This window comes from Silene latifolia, chromosome 4 (genome assembly GCF_048544455.1).
Source record: "Silene latifolia isolate original U9 population chromosome 4, ASM4854445v1, whole genome shotgun sequence".
Classification (NCBI taxonomy): domain Eukaryota; kingdom Viridiplantae; phylum Streptophyta; class Magnoliopsida; order Caryophyllales; family Caryophyllaceae; genus Silene; species Silene latifolia.
In genome coordinates this window covers 60937612-60958237 of record NC_133529.1, presented here as the reverse complement: position 1 = coordinate 60958237, position 20626 = coordinate 60937612, and the positions used below count along the sequence as shown (strand labels likewise).

Sequence of the window (20626 nt, the reverse complement as noted above, 5' to 3'; positions counted from 1 at the left end):
TTAATTCACTAAAATTGTACTAATTGATTAATGTGATTAATATTAGTACGTAAAATAATATGTGTAGCGGTACACGTATATTTATGGAGTGATTTAGACGAAATTAATTGGAAGCATTTAAACATGAAACGATGTTTAAATAAAATTTACACGTATTTGTGCGACAAATATAAGAACCAAAATGGACCCGTAAATGGGACATTGGACCGTGTAAATGAAGTTAGTGGATGATCACAATCATTTCACTTTACTTGTGATACTTCCATAAGTTATCTTATAATCATTTTTTGCATGTGATGTAAGATTGACAAAAATAAGATAAAATAACACTCCACTCACCCTCTCACCTACCCGGCCACCCCTTCCCATATAGACCAAATTTTGTTCATTTTTCTAAATCTTCACTTGTACATTTTGCATGTGATATCTTTCTTGGTCTTCCTCTCTCTAAAATTATTATACATCTTTACTAAGAAGTTAGTAATCAAATATTATTACTAAGAGTGTTAGTAATATTACAAATATTATCAAGGGAATAATTTTAACAAGTTTCTAGTAAAATACTTGTTAGATTTTTAGGTTGAGTTCTTGGGTGCAACTTGAAGGAGACTTTCTTTTTGAAGGTTTTTCAAGGAGGATCATCTATATCTTTTTAGCTCAAGAACAAACTAGAAAGGTGATCTAGTTTGTGCCCATATTACCATAAAAATCTATGTAAGGAAATTGTTTTTCCTTAACTTTCATATTTATGCTTTTATATTTGCATGCATGTTACATAGATCACTAAATGAACATATTATGAGATAATTTATTTTTAATTAGAGAGTCTAATTAGGATCTATGATCTTTCAGCGTAAAGGTTCGGTTTTGGGAGATTTGATACGTGCATTTTATATAGTCCTTTTTGGCCTCTTATGCACGCATTTTCATGTCATTCTCATAGTTTTGTATTGCAAAATGCCCCGAATTAGCTACTTTGGTTTGGTTTGCCTTATTTATAGGAACGGACCCGAAAGTAGTGGAATCGTGCCTTTTCCAGTCCCTTTAGCATGCATTTATGGAGATGGAAGGTTTTGAGCAGAACTACCGTGCCTCGGGTAGCGTGAAGGAGTCTCGGAAGCTAACCAAATAAAGAACACGAGCTGTTTAAGTAGCTGGGCACTCGATCGAAGGCTTCTTTGTTCGATCGAGTGGTTTTGGTGGTTCCAAGTGTTCGATCGAGTCCCTGCTGAATTCGATCGAAGTATGCTGATTTGAAGGTCCTCGATCGAACGTGCTTTTTGTTCAATCGAAGGATTTGGCTGGAGATCTGCTCGATCGAGGTGTTTGGAGTTCCTCGATCGAGAGGATTGCTATATAACAACGGATTTTTATTTCGTGTTAAACCTATTTAATATCTTAGTTTAGTTAATAAATATCTTCCCTATATAAGGGAAGACGTAATTAGGTTTAATAATTCTGGTTTTTCTCTCTTAACTACTCTTTAATCTCAGAAACTTAATTACTATCTTAAGCAGACTTTTCTCTTCTCCTTTCGTACGTTGCTCTTGTTCTTGTGCCGGATTCTAAACTTTGTAATCTTTCCACTCTCTTAATTCTATTTAATCTTTCTTTGCATTCTTCATTTCATTGTCTCTTAATTTCTGTTTAATTAGTATTGCTGTTTAGTTTATGTTGCTTCTTGTTATTCGTCTCTATATTATGTCTCTTATTTCACCGATCGTTATTGTTAATTTCGTTACAAGCATGAGTAGCTAATTCCCTTTATGTTAGGATTAGGGGAGCCATGGTAGTGAATAAATGATGTTGTAATTAGATTAGTTGGTATGATTGTGAGAACTGTTTTATAAAAATATAATTGTAATCAGTTTAGTTGAGTGCACGCTTCTAAATTAGTTAATGCGGTTAAATTCAGACCTAGATCGAGAGATTGGAATGAATAGACCTGTTATGAACAGTAAGACTACACTAATGAGGGCGAGAGCTAAGTTAGTTGTATTTTATGGCAGAAAGTGGACCGAGAGGACCTTTCCTTTACCCTTCTCACATTAGACCGACTGAGCTATTTATGACTGAATTGACTAATTACCTTGGTGATCCGACATCCTAACATCTTTCTCTCTATTTGATCACACCTTATTACTCTTGCCTTTTATTGCTATTTTCTCTTCCCTTTAATCTCATTTAGTTTAGAAAACAAACTCAAACACCCAATTGTTACCGTGACAAACTTAGATAGCAGCTAGATATAATAGCCTCCCTGTGGAGTACGATACCCGACTTACCTCTACTATATTTATTAGTTGAGCATGTTGGTTTATTTTTGATAGGGTTGCGACAGCCGTGTCAATCGTGTCGGGTTACCACTAAGAAGCCGATTTTAGTTTAATCTCACGACGCTAACATGTAAGTCACAGGGTGTAAACCCATCCTTATCTTGTTTATATTTTGTAGTTATTTTTGCACTACAAGGAATTTGGGGGAAGCTGACGGAAAAAACACTCGTCAGATATCTCGCGAAACTGACGGAATTACATTCAGTATCGTATTCCTGGCGGATTTTGAGTCAGGACCATTAGCGCTAGATGACGCCTAAAATAATTGACTTGGCGCCATAAGTATTGAGAATATCTGACGGAATTTTCGTCAGTATTTGCTACTACTGACGGAAATCGCGTCAGTAATATTAAACTACTAATGGAAATTCTGTCAGTATTGTCATATGTGTGATGTCAGTGTGATGCAAACCTGGCACTCACTGGAATAAAAATCCTGACGGAAATTTCATCTGGAACCCGTGCCTTTGGATAATCCGGACGGAATTTCCGTCACGATTTTTCTTTAATCTAAATCAGAACACCCATCCCTTCCCTTCCCATGTCCCTATTTTTCATTTCCCCCCAAATCAATTAAAACCTAACCCTAACAAACCCGACACCCGACACCACCACCACCACCACCACACTCCTCCACTTTCGCTACCACCGACACGCCGTCGCCGCTTTTTTTGTCTTGGGTTTTCTTCCTCTTTCCTTCCTCTCTTTTTCTCTCTCCTTTTTCTTTTTACTTTTCTTTTCTTTGCATTTTTCTCCTTTTCCTCTTTATTTTAGGCTGCCACCGCCCCTGACGACTGCTGCCAGCCACCCACCACCGTCGCGTGCTGCCGCTACTTTCCCTCCTTGCCTTACCACCTTCTTTGTCATTCTTCCTTTTTATTTAATTAGGTAACCTCCTCTTACTATTTACCTTTTTAAATTACTATTTTTAGTTTAAATTATGCTAATGACCATGACCGTAGGATAGTATCCATTATTGTTGTTGATGTTGTTAAAGTTAATGTTGTGTAATTAGCATATGTTATGTTATTACTAATTTTAAAATGTTGTGTAATTAGCTTAAGTTATGTTAGTGTCCATTATTGTTGTTAGAATTCAAGATGATTATAAAATGTTATATTAGTTAGTAGTGATTGTAATTATGTTAGTAATGTTGGTTTGTTAGTAATGTTGGTTTAAAATGTAAGTTAGAAATGATTGTAAAACTAATGTCAAATGTTTTGGTAGTTAGTAGTAAAATAAAATGTTAGTTAGAAATAATTGTAAAATTTTATGTTATGTTATTAATTGACTTAATTTAGTAGCCATTGTTATTGTTGTTGATGTTAAAATTATTGTTGGGGTTGATGTTGACCTAGTACCCATTCAAGAATTACTCATTAGGAGAAATTCTTGAATAGTCCCCGTTTTGGGACTGTCTTTGTATGTTTCAAGTCACTTAGGTAGTGAGCATGCACTTGTGTTTTGTTAATGAGGAAAGAGTTCGGTGACAATTATTTTAATGTTCTCTTTATGCTTATGTGGAGTAACTATTTATTCTACATTGTGTATTTGGAGAACAAAGGGGAATTGCTAGTAAGATTTAGTTCAATGCAACATAAAGAAGAAGTTCTTAAGGCAGGCTATCACATGTTTGATAATAAACCATTAGTGGTTAAGTCTTGGCAGAGTGATGTGGATCTCCTTAAGGAGGAGATAAAAGTGGTGCCTGCTTGGGTAAGGCTATATGGTTTACCTTTAAAATTTTGGGGGAAGTGCCTACCTAAAATAGCTGCACTGGTGGGGCCTTTTGTCAGGACTGACCAACCTACAGAGGCAAAAACCAGACTGGGATATGCACGAGTGATGATTGAATTGAAGTTGGGACATAAGTTCCCAACTAGTGTGCAGTTTAAAGATAAGAATGGTAATCTCCTATAGGTTAAAGTGGAGTATGATTGGAAGCCTAATATATGCTTGAAATGCAAAGGTATGGGGCATGAAACTACAGAGTGCAGAAAGACTCAATCTAAGAAGCTAATACAACCTGTGGTTAGGAAGGAATGGAGACCTGTGCCAAAAGTTACATCAAAGTTATCAGAGACTGAGTTCCCTATTTTATCAAGCCCAACTACTCCTGGTCGTCCTATTCAGCAACCTGAGGAGAAGGGTGACAGTGATTTAGAAGATGAAATAATTGACTTGGATGCAATTGAGAAGCAACAGAGCAGTGCCAAGCAAACTGGTGACCCTCCAAACCAATCTGTTTCTCATGAATAACATTAGTTTTTGGAATGTGAGGGGTCTTAATAATGTAAATAAACAGAAAGTAGTTAAAAATTTTATGAATAATCAGAAGGTAGGCCTCTTTGGCTTACTTGAGACAAAAATAATGGTGGCAATGTGACTAATATAGCTCTCAATCTGTTTGATGGTTGGTGTGTTACCACTAATAGTCATACTCATAAGGGTGGAAGGGTATGGCTGTTATGGCAACCACAGCTATTTGATGTTCATGTCCTGGAGTATAACCCTCAGTTTGTCCATGCTAAGATTACTGTTAAAGTCAATGGGAAAAGCTTTTTCTTAACTTTGATCTATGCTTTTAATGAGGGGAAGGATATAATTGAATTGTGGAGTTTTCTGAATCAAGTTGATAATACCTGCACTGGACCATGGGCTCTAGCTGGAGACTTTAATACTGTTCTAAATCCTGAAGAAAGACTAGGGGGGCAGACTAGAGATGAGGATATGGATGATTTTGTTGACTGTATGAATACCTGTGGGATGATTGATATACAGGCTACAGGAGCTTTCTTTACCTGGACAAATAAGTAGGATGCTGAGCACAGAAAATATAGTAGACTGGATAGATTCTTAGTGAATAATGCTTGGCTAAGTGTGTATCCAGAAATGGTGGGCATTTTCACCCTGAGGGACTCCTTGATCATAATCCATGTGTTATATCTAACAAGCATCTGGTTGCCACAAAGTCTAGGAGCTTCAAATACTTTAATATGTGGGGCAGTGCAGCTGGATTTATCCCTAGGGCTAAGGAAGTATGGGATAGCACTATTAATGGTACTAGGATGTTTTGCATTGTTAAGAAATTGAAAGGTTTAAAGGCTGTGTTAAAGGGGCTAAATAAAGAGTGTTATTCTGATATTGAAGTCAAGACTGATAAGGCAGAAAAATGCCTAGCTGATATTCAGAGTCAAATAATTGGTGACCCTATGAATCACTCTCTTATCACCAGGGAGAAGGAAGCTATGGAGAACCTCAGAGAATTGACTAAAGCCAGAAATAGTTTTCTTCAACAGAAAGCTAAGATTAAGTGGACTGATGATGGGGATACTAATTCAGCTTATTTTCATTCCAGCATAAGGAGAAGGTGCATCAGGAATACTGTTATACAGATTGAGGATCAGCAAGGGAAACTTTGTACTGATAACCAGAGCATTCAGGATGCTTTTTTAGAGTATTATACTGATCTCCTTGGCAGTAGAAAGGAAACTGAGCATGTGAGGCCTGCTGTCCTTGAATTTGGGAAATTTTGCACAGAGGAGCACATCACTATTCTGAATAAGCCAGTGTTGTATGAGGAGGTTAAGCAGGTTGTCTTTTCTATTCCTATTGATAAAGCCCCTGATCCAGATGGATACTCAAGTGGTTTGTTTAGGGACTCTTGGGAACTGGTTGGACATGATATAGTTGAGGCTATTCAGGACTTTTTCAATACAGGCCAACTGCTAACTCGGCTAAATACAACAAACATAAGTTTGATTCCTAAATGTGAGAGACCTACATTAGTTAAGCAGTTCAGACCCATTTCTTGTTACAATGTCCTTTAAAAGATTATCTCTAAGCTCCTTTGCATAGGCTTGCTATGGTTTTGCCTGATCTTATTCATGAGAGTCAAGGGGCATTTGTACAAGGTAGGTCCATAATTGAGAATGTTCTGATATGCTAGGATATTGTTCATCAATACTCTAGGAAGAATGTTTCCCCCAGATGCTTATTCAAAGTAGACTTGCAAAAAGCCTATGATACTGTAGAATGGAATTTTGTGGAACAATTACTGATTGGACTGAAGTTTCCTACCAAATTTATTGAGCTCCTTATGGCCTGTATAAAAACAACTTCTTACACTTTGGTCCTGAATGGTAATAACTTTGGATATTTCAAGGGTAAGAGGGGACTCAGGCAGGGTGACCCAGTTTCTCCTCTTATATTCACTATTTGTATGGATTACTTGACAAGGCTCATTGCTTTTGCTACTGCCATATGGCCATTTCACTATCACCCACAATGCAAAGGAATAAAGCTTACTCACCTCATGTTTGCTGATGACCTATTGATGTTTTGCAAAGGAGACGCCCCTTCTATCCTCCTCCTTGTGAGAGCTTTCACTTCTTTTTCTAATGCATCAGGCCTGCAGATGAATAATACAAAGTCAGAAATTTTTTTTAATGGTATGAAAGAGGACTCGCAGGCTGATATTCTTTCAGTCACAGGATTCCAGGAAGGAAAAATGCCATTCAGGTATTTAGGGGTGCCAATCCAGCCAGGTAAAGTCTCTAAAAAAGATTGCAGTAGTCTTCTGGAGAAAATGGTGGTAAGAATCAGTAGTCTTGGAGCTAAAAAGTTGTCCTATGCTGGTAAGGTTGTCCTTATAAATTCAGTCCTTAATACATTGTATAACTACTGGGCTGCAATGTTTGTCATTCCTAAAGCTGCTATTAAGAGAGTTGAGGCTATTTGCAGGAATTTCATGTGGGATAGTTCCACTGAATACCATAGAGTCCCCTTGGTGGGTTGGGATAAAGTCATTTTGCCAAAATCTGCAGGAGGACTTGGGATTAAAAAAGCAAGTATCTGGAACATAGCTTCAGTTGGAAAATTGGTGATCCATTGATATATTTGAAGGCTGATAGACACTGGATAAAATGGATTGATAGTGTTTATCTAAAAGGAGCAAACTGGAATGAATACACACCTGCAAATGATTCTACTTGGACTTGGAAAACTATATGTAAGGTGAAGGAGAAGCTTAAGAATGGCTTCATTGACAACTGCTGGGCTCCTCATAAAAAAGGGTATACAATTGGCAATGGATATGACTGGCTAATGGGAACTTATCCTACTCAGAACTGGACAAAAATCGTGTGGAATGAATGGAATGTGCCCAAACATTCTTTCAATTCCTGGCTGATAATACAGGAAGGACTGAATACTAAAGTTAAGCTCTTTGCTTATGGTTGCTGTCAGGATGATATGTACATCCTATGTGCTGAACAGTCTGAAACCAGTGAGCATTTATTCACTGAATGTAAATTCAGTTGCCAAGTTCAGAAATGTGTTGAAGAATGGATTGAACGACCTTTCCCCACTGTCGCTGAGTTGCTGAATGCTAATGGAAGTAACCTGAAATGGAAAGCTTTAGCTCTTGTGCTGACTACTTACAGGTATATGGTCTGGTCCCAACGCAATCATGCGAGAATTCAGCTCAATGTAATGAGGCATGTAGTAGTAGCAGAACGGATGAAGAAGATGATCCAACAACAAATCCGCAGGTTTACTGATCGTAGAGGTGGACAAACTGATTTGGAGACAAGGAATTGTTTGGTTTTCTGTTGATAGGAAAGATGATTATTTGTTTCTAGTTGTTTGAAAGCTTTTTGGTCCTTATGTAATTGGTTCAAGTTTTGAAATATATATATACATACTCACATTTCACCAAAAAAAAAACAAAGGGGAATTGCTGCCGAATTTTTTCCTCATTAATAAATCACAAGTGTGTGTCTGCTAGTGACTTAAAAAGTACATTGAAGGGTTTAGGTTGGAGTGATAAGAACCCAATTCAAAGGAAAAAATATTACTTGTTAACACTAGTTATATATTGGTGATAATGTTTATTTTGTCTTATTCTTGATTGTCATTATTGTTGTTAAGTTATTTTTTTTAATGATATACATACATATATATATATATATATATATATATATATATATATATATATATATATATATATATATATATTGAAAGGTAAATACATAAGAACATGAAAAGGTTAGAACGACAGTGGATATATGGAAGATTAGACGAAAAAAAGAAACTCAAGATTGAATTTGCAAAGGGGGTGAAAGAGTTTATCAAATTCGCGGAACAAAGTAGTGTGTATAAGAAATTAGGTGAAATGAGGTGTCCATGTAAGAAATGCAATAACGGAACTTTTAAAAAGATAAGTGATGTTCATAATCATCTTTGGTCAAATGGTTTTGCCGATAATTACCATTTTTGGACATATCACGGTGAGAAACTGCCTACCGAAGCAAGTACAAGTATCATAGGTAGTGAGAATCCTTATCGTGAGATGGTGGAAAATGCATTGAATGATAACGTTGAACAATTATTGGAGGATCGACTTAATCATGATGAGCTTAATGATGGAGAAGTGCGTTAGGTAACCCCACACCCCAAGTATCTTCATTCTTTAAAATGCTAGATAAAGCCGAACAACCAGTGTATAAGGGAAGTAACATGAGTTTGTGTCATTCGTTGGTGACATTATTCCAAAAGGTAATCAAATGGCGCGGAATTATTATGAGATTAAGAAATGTGTTGAAGGGACTCCAACTACCCCATGAGAAGATCGATGCATGTTCTAGTGGATTCATACTTTTCTGGGAGGAAAATGCTAATCTTGAGTAATGTACAAAGTGTCATGCATCTCGGTATGAAGCTACATAGAAATCAAGTGGGAGACAAATTCCTTGTAATCCATTAAATTATTTTCCGCTTGCGCCAAGGTTACAACAACTATATGCAACCAAGCACATAGTAGGTGAGATGAGATGGAACTACAAAAACTCCCAATTAAGAAGTTGAGGGACAATGGCAGATCCAAGTGACGGAGAAGCGTGAAAACATTTCGATAGAGAGCATCCAAAATTTGCAAGTAAGCCTCGCAATGTTCGGCTAGGTTTGTGTACGCATGGATTTAATCGTTTTGGAAAATACGGGAAGAACTATTCATGTTGGCCCGTGATTGTCACTCCGTACAACTTACCTCCTTGGTTATGCATGAAGAGACAATTTCTGTTCTTATCTTTTCTCATTTCCGGTCCTAAGAACCCTAAGTCCAATTTGGATGTGTACCTCCAACCGTTGATCAAAAAGTTGAAAGAACTTTGGGAAACCGGCGTGTACGCTTACGATGTCTCTAAGAATCAGAATTTTCAATTAAAGGCTGTGTTAATGTGGACAATCAGTGATTTCCCAGCATATGTCATGCTTTCCGATTGGTCCACAAGTGGGTACCGCGCTTGTCATTACTGTTAAGAAAAAGAGCTTAGATCTTTTTGGCTCAAACATAGTGGCAAGGTTTCTTGGTTCGATTGTCACCGTGAGTTCTTGAGACCTGATCATTCTTTCCGTAGCAATTGCAAGCATTTTCTAAAGAATAGGAAAACTAAGGATTGCATAGCCGCATCGAAATTAATGGGTGACGAAGTGTGGGATTCCGTTAAAGATTTACCAAAAATAGTTGATGCTCTTGATGAAGAATTGAAAAGATTGAAAAAAGACAAGGATGAAGGTTGTTCGAAACAAAGCATTTTATGGGAACTTTCTTATTGGAAAACATTGTTGATTCGACATACCTTAGACGTTATACACATTGAGAATTTTTTTTTGAGGAGCTTATCAAGACGGTGATGGATGTACCAACAAAAACTAAATTTGGCCATAAGAGTAAAGCTGATTTTAATGACCTTTGCTATAAAAGGACCATATCATCCAGGTTTGTTTTAGACAGCGCAGAGAAAAAGGTTTTACGTGAATGGGTGGCGAATTTGAAATTCCCAGATGGTTATGCTTCAGATTTGAGTCAGTGTGTTGACCATAAAAACATGGTGTTGCACTTCATGAAAAGTCATGATTGTCATGTCTTTATGGAACGGCTACTCCCTGTTGCTTTGAAACACTTGCTCCTTACTGGTTCTTGGAATGCAATAACTGAGATAAGCCAATTTTTAGAGACTTGTGTACTTCTACGATTAAAGTTGATTCTTTTGAACGTCTAGGGTCAAACATAGCAGAGATAATATGCAAGTTGCAAAAGATATTTTCCCCGTCTTTCTTCAATTCCATGAAGCATTTGCCTCTTCATCTACTTTATGAAGCGAAGGTTGGAGGACCTGTTCAATATCGATGGATGTATCCATTTGAGAGATTTATTAATCATTTAAAAAAAAAGATTGGCAACACAGCTCGAGTGGAAGGTTCCATATCCAACGCTTTTTTGTTAGAGGAAATTTCAAATTTCTGTTCTCAAAATTTCGAAGATCACATTGACATAAAAGTGAAAGACTTAGATGTTGGTGTAAATTGCGATGAGGAGTTAAATTCAAAATTACCTGAGTTATTCAATGATGACATAGGAACTACAACCGCTAAATGTGTTCTTTGGTACTTGAATGAGAAAGAGTGTGAAGAAGCTCATTTCTATGTGCTAAGGAACTGCGGAGACTTTTTAGAGTCTCAAGAAAAGTAAGTAATTACTTCGTCATTACTCAATTCATTTTTAATAATCAAATTAGATCAAAATTATAGGTAATAATTAATTATAACATGTTTTGGTAGATATAGGGAATTTGAGACACATATCAAACTCAAATATCCTGATGTCACATCTTTTGATGATGTTTGGACCAAACATGACAAAAGTTTTCGAAAATGGCTCCGAAATGAAGTAAGTGATACATTTTTTGGTGAAAATGAACAACACATTTGAATTTCTTATTAATTATTGAGAAGAATACAATACCTTATTATTAATTAATGTATATTTTTATTGCTACGTTTATAGATTGAAGGATCCTTTAATTATAGCTCTAGCGTTGGGCCCTAGTAACATGGTGAAGACCCGGAAATGATATTCTATCAATGGCTATAAATTTCGAGCTTATAAAGAGAGAGTTGATGTTCTGAAATCTACCTTAAGCAATGGGGTCTATGTGAATTCAACTGAGGGGTTGGACTACTATGAAACCCTAAATGAAATAATTGAGCTTTCTTGTTATACCGAACAAAGGGTTTACAGGGTCATATTGTTTAAATGTGATTGGTTTGATAATTCCCCTCAAGGACTTAGTATCCATAAAGTATACGGACTTGTAGATGTAAACGAAGAAAAAAACTTCGTGGACATAACCCATTCGTGACAGCTTTTCAAGTCAATCAAGTTTGTTATGCTCTTTACCCAACCAGTAAGAAAGGCAATCAATGGTCCGCAGTTTTTAAAATCAAGGCTAGATCACATGTTGATGCTCCTATTGACGAAATTGTCTTTCAAGAAGATCTGGTTGTCAATGATCACCCGATTTCACCAATTTTGGTGAAAGAGACCGAGAGTGAAGATGAATATGAAATGGTTGTGGAAAGTGGTCAAGAGGAGTATGATGGGGACGCCGGAGAAGAAGAGAATGAAGATGAACTTCAAGAATTTATTAGAGATGAAAAGGAGGAAGAAGAGGAAGAAGTCGGAGTGCTTTTTTCAGATGATGAACCTCTTTTGATTTGTAGTGATAGTGATAGTGAGGGAGACTAGTTGTATAATCCATTTGTAAAAAGTATGAACTTTAAACATTCAATAAAATTTGAACCACTTTAAGAAGTTTATTTGATTTCATTGTTTTAGATAGCCTAGATAATTGAATTTCTCTGCTTGATAAAGATTTTCTCGAATCAAGTAGCCTAGATATAATATACAATCGAGTTCTGATCTAATCTTTCAAATTTGCCACTTGAAACTATTATCACCATTGATAAAAGTACTTGAAAAAAATTATGAAAACATCAAAGATAAAAGAAAGAATGTTTAACCTTTTTTAAGGTGTTAGTTCTTGACTTTATTTGTTTTCTTGTAAGGGATGTAATTTAATTTCTATTTACTTAGTTATTTTGTTCAAATAAGCAATGTTTGGACTAACGATTTGCTCTAACGATATCTCTTTGGACTAACTATTTGCATTGTTTTTAAATAGTGTTCATGTCGAAATTTTTCCGACGTCTAGAAGGGGGTAATAGTAGTGGTGGATCTCGTCGTGAGGACGAGAATGTGGATATTACGGATGATAAAGACCCAGTTATTACTCCAATATCGGCGCAAGAGGGTGGGCAGGTGACTCTCTCATCGCGTCGTGCTCAGCCGGATCATTTGGTAAGTTTTTTTTAATCATATTTTTTATTATTTTCATAAAAGATATATCATTTAAATACTTATATTTGAATTTCTAATATTTATGTGTTTTTCAGGTGGGATGACAAGGTTATCAGAAAATACATTACTTGGCCGTTTAACCGTAGCCTCGGTGACGAGTATTTCACAAGATGGGGTGAGGCGAGCCACGCATAGCGTTTAAAGATGTGGATTTACTTTAAGGTATTTTGAAAGTCCCTTATTGTTTTCTTCAATAATAATTTATTGTTGTAGTTAACGTGACGGATAAACTTTTCTAGCACTAATAACTCATTTTTGAAATAGACGCATGTAAACTCCATCGATCCTGGCTATGACCCAATTGCCGAGTAGCAGACGAGGGTAATAAGACAGATTACCTCTCTTACTAATGGACTCAAGTATAAGAAGAAAAAGCCAGATTGGGTGCCTGTGACTTGGTGGGAGAACCTTAAGAATAGGAAAGCGGAAAATCCCGAGTTTGCCAAACATTCGAAAATAAATCAGGCAAATAGAAGGTCAGGTGGTAAAGATGGAAAAGCAATGGGCACCCACACTCTTGGTCAGAAGAGTTGCTGCGATGCTTTTAGGGAATTGGTAAGTATAATATTTATTGCTTTCACAAATTGGTTAATATAAATGATTGGCGAATATACTTGATTTTACATCTTTTCATGCTTCTTTCAGGTTGAAGAGGCCACTCCCTACACGTTGTTTCTGAAGACAAAGAAAAACAAGAAAGGCGAGTTTGTTAATCCTCGAGCTACTGAGACGGAAGTAAGTTTTTGTAATCAATTTAATGTTTATTTTTCTGGAAAGAACGATAATAATTATTGTATTTAATTTCATTCTATATAATATAACGGTTTTTTTGTGCTTTTCAGGCTGCTTACAATGAGGAGATGAGTCAACCAGAGCCGGATGGACATGCTTCAGATGAGTACTGGTCGTACTTCAACACTATCAAGGGTTTCGACATGAATTCGAGGCTATTTGGGACCGGAGACAAGGGGCCGAAGTGTGGTATGAACCTCCTAATAATAAAGGTGAAACAAATAGGGAGCAATAACAAATTAAGATTAAGAGAAGAATAAAAGTACCAATTACAAGTAATCGAATTCCGTCGTTAGGGTTCAAGAGCAATGTTCAAGGGAGTAGAGAGGAAAAAATATCGAAGTCCGGGAGGAAGAAGAACTCCGAGTGTCGTACTGTTAACGTAACTTATATATAAATTACAAAGCCCAACTCGAAAATAGACAAAAACACGCATAGAACACAAAGTCTCTCGATCGAGTGAAATGAAACCACTCGATCGAGGACAAGTCTTGAAATTCCTCTCAATCGAATGGAAATGGAGTTCGATCGAGTACTCCTTATATCAGCTATCTCGATCGAGTAACAGAACAGCTCAATCGAGTGATTCTTGATGGATAAAGCATTCGATCGACCATATAATGTAGCAAAACTGGTCGATCGAGCTATATTAGCACATGTGGACTTCTTGGCACCTTCCGAGGCTACTTCACGCATCTCTAAGTGAAAGATTCCGGGCTCCGATTCCTTATTCTCCAAAATGCATGCGAATAGGACAAGTTTGAGCTCGATTTTGCTCCTTTATGGTCTGTAGCTGCAATTTACACAAGACAAACCAAAGTAGACTATTCGGGGGTATTTGTAGCTAGATGCCACGTAAATAACACAGAAATGCGTTTAAAAATGAAGTAAAAACCTTATATAAAATACACTGATCAAATCTCCCCAAACCAAACATTTGCTTGTCCCCAAGCAAACTATGTATGCAACTAAAGACAACTAATGGAACGAGACCAACTCATCAGCTACAAATCATCCACCCAAACCAATTTAATGCAACAAAAGACAAAGTAGCAATAAATAAGTGCAAACGAGTTAAATCAATGTCTCAAACTACTGAACCGTCGACCTTGCAAGACTCAAAGATATCGGACTCTCACGGGTCGCTCATCACACAAATTAAGCACAGGGTGAGTATATAGGTAAGAGATAGAAAGAAGTAAAGACACTCACCTAACTCGACCTATAAGAACATGCATGCAGTCTAACATGAATAAAATCTCTACAACCGTACATATGCATTCCAACCAACTAATGACCAAGACATATGCCGAGGACTTACATTTGGGTAAGTGAGGTAATGGGTAAGCAGCGGCTAATATGAATCTGGAGATGTCGAGTTAGCAGCCAAGCTAGCAACAACGGGTCCAAATTAGAAACACTCACTACTACAAAACTCGTTATGGACATCAGTCGATGGACATCGGATTATCTGGAAAACCGATGTACATAACATGCACATCGGTTGTTTAAAAAAAACTGATGTGCATATAATTATATGTACATCGGTTGCGTTAAAAAACACATGTCCATTATTTCTGATTTTAAAAGACATGTGATATTTAATAAACCCATGTCTATATAAAAGTCATGGATATGGGACATTGCATTTAACCGATGTGCATCAAAAGTGAAAATTATAGGCGGCAAAAATATTTGCCACACCGCCATCACTTATAATTTCGACTACATACATTCTTCCCCAAACACTACAAGAAACACGCGTTTTTGAGTCCGACAGAAAAAACGGTCTCAAAATATAATTTGGGACTGAACACAATCTCAAAACTTTAAAATGGGTCTCAAATTTGTGACCGCCTCTAAAACAATAAACGGACTCAAAAATGTAAAAGTAGTTTCAAAGTTGAGACCGATTATAATTTTTGGGACTATAGTCGGTCTCAAACTAACCCGCTAGCGATATATGTTATGAGACAACAACTTTGTTTCATTTATTTCATTATATCCCTCACCTTCTCTCTTCGTTTCCCAAACCTGGCAATTACCACTCGTCCACCCCCACCCACGCAACCATCGCACCCAACGCGCACGAGCACCGGCGACTGCTACCCATGCGACCATCGGCGCCGATGACGGCGACTGCTACCCTACGCGAACAACCGATGTGAATCGAATTTGGTAAGAACCCTAATTTTCAATTTCAAATCGTTTATTTAATCATTTTACTAGCTGGACTTTCATAGTTAGGGTTTATGAAATGTTTATGTTCATTGATTTGTTTAATTATCTTAATTTAGTTTCTGTTATTGAGTTGGCTTTGCAATTATGGTGGATTGAAAATGAATTATTTGTTGATAAGGTAATTTGGCTTTGCAATTATAGTCTAGCAGCCGAGTTACACCGTTAATTTGGGGTTTCTTGATGAACATGAGTTATTTTTTGATAGGGTAATTGCTACCACATTTTCCGGCTTTGCATTTTGCGTGGGTCAAATATCTATGGTGGTGTTGGATGATTGGTTTGTGAAGCCACTGTTATTTTCATTTAAGTCTAGCTCCACATATTCTATGATCACCTTTGCCAGGATTCCTGCCCTTGAGGACAATGATGTTTACATGGGTAAGTATGCTGCTGCTTATTCCTGGATGTATGACACCATCGTGTATGATTTAGAGATAATCATCAACCAAGTTAAAAATATTCATGCTCACATGGTCAGTACACTTTTTCAAGGCCTAGCTTCAAGTAAACTTGAAATTACTAACCTCTCCCTTGGACTTGCGCATTTGGGTTTTGATATGGTATGCTACAAGTTCTTCGATAGAATTACATTATATGCAGCAGTTATGGAATGTGCGGAGACATTATATAGGTTCGGGCAAAATTATACTGCTAATTTGTGTACACCGTTGATGCATATGGTCAGGGCAAAATTACAGCTAGTGGTTCATATCAGTGAAGGGAAAGTAGCTCACATCAGTTATTTTAATCTGTTATTTATACAGCAGTTCAGGTTTGTGATGACTTTTAGTTCCCAATTCCAATTTATTTGTACTATTGTAATCGACTTGAAGCATCTATCCTTTTACATGAGTGAATTTTAATGTGCTTATTTTTTTATATTATCGGACTATTTAGCTGGCTTTCTTGTTGAATTGGTTCTGTTTTGATGACAGGTGATGAGATTTGTGCACTATGCTTGTAGATTGGGGATCCAAGGTCCTTTTAGTTGGATTTTTCTTTCTCGACCTTGCATCAGACTATGAACTTCCTTAAAAGCTTGTTGAATAGTTAATGCTGGTCCAAAACCCGTTTATGTTGGTTTCGGTAGCCTGGTAAGCCTATCTCACTATCTGCAAATGTTATGCATGTTGTCAAGTACCAGACATCATCGTTGGAGTGTGGTAATGTGCAAGAATTTAGTATGTGTTTATTGACAATCAGACATATGAACCATTTAGCTTCAACCCTTCCTAAGGTTCTTTGGCTGTTTTATTTATCTTACAAAGACTTGACATTTAATTACGGTTGTTTTGATAATGTTCAGTATAATCAAGAGCCTTAGAAAATGACTCGGATAGATATGACTCGGATAGTTATTGACGCACTGGAAAGAACTGCACTAAGGGGCATCATTAACAAGGGCTAGGATGGCTTGGGTTAAATTGTAAGGTTTTTCCCTTCTCTTTTCTCATTTGCAGGGAAACAGAAACCTATCACTAATGTTCTTTGTGAGGCGAAAGAGCTTTATCTATTTTTTTTATGTCACAGGTGGCTGAACCAAAGGAATCTATATACATATTGAAAAAATGTGCCCCGACCTTGTTGAGGATTCGCACATTCAGGTGAGTGTATTGCTAGTAGTTGTGATACTTAAAATACAGTAATGTATGTGTCTCGTTAGTTATATAGGATCTTCTATGTTGATATTTTATTTTCTCGTTAACTTTGTTGTGTTGAACCAGATTCTCTTGGTAATATGCCCAATGGGAGATGAGCAAATCTGAGGCTGCCAAGTAGTCTTGTCTGTTCGGCCTTTTTTTTTTAAACAATTAGTCAGTTTACATATCGGTTTATATTTTTGTATAGGTTAGTCGTCTAAGTAAATTTGACACATTATGTAGATGAAAATTTTTTGTAATTGGCTTTGGATAAGCGATTGATTGTATACAGATATTTTTTGTTGATTATGGAATCATTTTGCATTGTCATCATGTGTACGACTAATATGGGCAACATCGTAATATTTTTTTTTTATAAAAAATAATAGTTATAGACATCGGATTTTTGCAAAAAACTGATGTCCATTGATCAAATAGACATCGGTTTTCCTAAAAATCCGATGTCCATTGATCAAATAGACATCGGTTTTCCTAAAAATCCGATGTGCAAATTTTAATGGACATCGGTTTAAAATCCGATGTCCATTAATCCACAATGGACATGACCAAACTCTACATCGGTTGTGTATCCGATGTCCATATAGCGAAAAGTCCGATGTCCATCACAAGTTTTGTAGTAGTGACTTCCCAACTTCATACTCAAAATTTCAATACAAAACAGTGCTAAATTGCAACACACAACTCACTAACCACCATAAAATTGTTAACTCCCCATAGAATACAAATAAAGCATGGGAGCGAAAAATCACAACACAATGTATTTCTTAGCTCATGATTTTTTCATAATCTTTCTTTTTCTTTATTTTTTTCTTTTCACATTCTTTTTTTTTCATTTTCCACAACCTTTTTCCTTTTCATTTATATTTTTCCATTCCCTTCAACATTTCCACTAATCTTCTCAAACCGGGTATGTAACCATATTGCAGTGAAGCATTCCCAACAGCTATTATTACTAGCTCGGCTAGGGTAGGCAAAATTATGGATTGTAGCTATATAGGACAAAATGGGCAATTTGGCTATGTGGAGCTCGTGGGTAGAATGAAATAAAGGGAACTGCGTGTCCTAACATGTGTCACCAACCACAGACCGAATGCATACAAGTATCAAGCAGACTGAATTCATGTTTATGCAAATTGATGTTACATGGCTTATAGAGAGTACTACTCACATCCTATATGAAACTGGTCATGAATGTCACCAGTTTATTAAGCTCTAACCTTAGAATGTAAATGTAGCTTGCCAATATATGAGTCAAGTCTATTCGTTCAGATAAGAGTGAAACAAAAACTCGTAGATTATGCACATTACCATGCCAACAGAATGTCAAGAATATGCAAGGTAAGGGTAAAGGGACTCAAAGTAGCGTAGAAGTTCAACGTTCCGACTCAACCTAATTGTAGAAATAAACGTGACGTGAAATTTTTGAATTTTTATGGGTGTTTTTTTTAATAAAACAACAATGCATGCGAAAATAAAGAAACGTGCAAACTGAAATGCAACAAAACATGGAGACACAGATATGGATGCATACCTCCCCAAACCAAACTGTACAATGTCCTCATTGTACCAAAAATAGGGAAAGAAATGCAAACTAAAGAGAAAAGGAGAACGGGAGACGGAAAACTTACAAGATGACGTAAAGGAGGGACCTCCCCAAACCGACCATGAACATGGGCGGTCACATATAGCCAAGTAGCATCGCAGCAGGCGAGAAACAATAGCATAACTCGATCGTGAGGTTCAGAGAAGTTCGATCGAGTAGATAAGGTGCCAGAAGTGCTCGATCGAGGAGATGGGTTACTCGATCGAGAAAAGTGGATGTGCAAGGATTCCATCGAGAGTAGCAGATGCTCGATCGAGTAGAAGTTCCAAAAAAAATGCTCGATCAAGTGAGATAACCACTCGATCGACCCAATTCACCTGCAAAAACGCACAAAAGGAGTGCAAGACTAACACAAGTGGCACAAGTTCAGCGTTTGGAGTTAAACACACAGCATAAAAAGAAATAACAAGCTCAAAAGAAAGTACAACAAAACAGTCCGGGTTGCCTCCCGGATAGCGCAGGTTTAAGAGGTCCCGCATGATCTTTCTGGCTTCAATTAGCTGGCTCATCAGGATTGTCGAAGTACAGGACTTCAACTCGGTTGTCTGCATCATTTTCTTCATGGTAATGCTTCACATATTGTCCATTTACTTTGAACCTATTTCCCTCGGAACTTTCTAGCTCAACGGACCCAAATTTTGTGACAGCTGTGACTGTATAAGGGCCACTCCACCTGGACTTCAGCTTGCCAGGAAATAAGCGCAATCGGGCATTAAACAGCAACACCTTCTGCCCGATATAAAATTCTCGAGGTGTGATCCTTTTTTCATGCCATCTCTTCGTCTTCTCTTTGTAGATGCGTGAGCTATCATAGGCATTTAGCCTAAACTCCTCCAGTTCATCTAGCTGCAATAAACGGTTCTGACCACACAACTTAGGATCAAAGTTAAGTTCACGAACAGCCCACCAAGCCTTACACTCTAACTCAACAGGTAAATGACAGGACTTCCCATAAACCAGCCGATATGGTGATGCACCTATCGGTGTTTTAAAGGCAGTCCGATAAGCCCATAATGTGTCTTCCAGCTTAAGGCTCCAATCCTTCCGTGATTTAGAAACTACCTTAGCTAAAATCTCTTTAATCTCTCGATTAGAGACCTCAACTTGCCCACTAGTTTGGGGATGATACCCCAAACCGCGCCGGTGTTGGACACCAACCTTAGACAAAATTGAAGTTAGTTTCTTTTCTTTAAAATGCATTCCCCCATCACTAATGACGACCCTAGGGACACCAAATCGGGGAAAGATAATATTTTTGAACATTTTAATCACGGTCTTGGCATCACAATTAGGTGAAGCAATCACCTCCATCCACTGAGACACATAATCTACAGCTACCAAGATATACCTGTTACCTTTGCTAGACGGGAAGGGTCCTTGAAAATCAATGCCCCAGACATCAAAAACCTCGACCTCTAGGATACCATTTTGTGGCATCTCATATCTCTTAGAAATATTCCCGGAGCGTTGGCAAGCATCACAAGCTGAAACAAACACCTTAGCATCAGCAAACAAAGTAGGCCAGTAAAAGCCAGATTGAAGTACCTTAGCCACGGTGCGCGATGGACCGTGGTGACCACCATAAGAGGATGAATGATAGCCCTCCAAGATTACCTTGGTCTCCCACTGCGGAATACACCGTCTGTAGAGACTGTCTGCACAATCCTTAAATAGGTAAGGATCATCCCAGAAGTACTGCTTAGCGTTATAGAGAAAACGCTTCCTCTGCTGA

The 20626-nt window shown here is 37.3% G+C and overlaps 1 protein-coding gene across 1 annotated transcript; it reads left to right on the top strand.

The window, feature by feature from the left end:
• The first annotated feature begins 15397 nt into the window (after nt 1-15397).
• LOC141652256 (uncharacterized) lies at nt 15398-17554 on the top strand. The gene is made up of 6 exons (XM_074459797.1): nt 15398-15567; nt 15836-16402; nt 16566-16724; nt 16937-17056; nt 17161-17234; nt 17355-17554. Exons 2-3 carry the CDS (start codon nt 15888-15890, stop codon nt 16567-16569), a joined length of 519 nt encoding a protein of 172 aa, XP_074315898.1. The 5' UTR covers nt 15398-15567; nt 15836-15887; the 3' UTR covers nt 16570-16724; nt 16937-17056; nt 17161-17234; nt 17355-17554.
• The last annotated feature ends 3072 nt before the right edge of the window (nt 17555-20626 follow it).

Excerpts from the sequence above, each read along its gene's own strand:
- LOC141652256 (XM_074459797.1), top strand. The coding sequence starts at position 15,888 with ATGGTGGTGTTGGATGATTGGTTTGTGAAGCCACTGTTATTTTCATTT.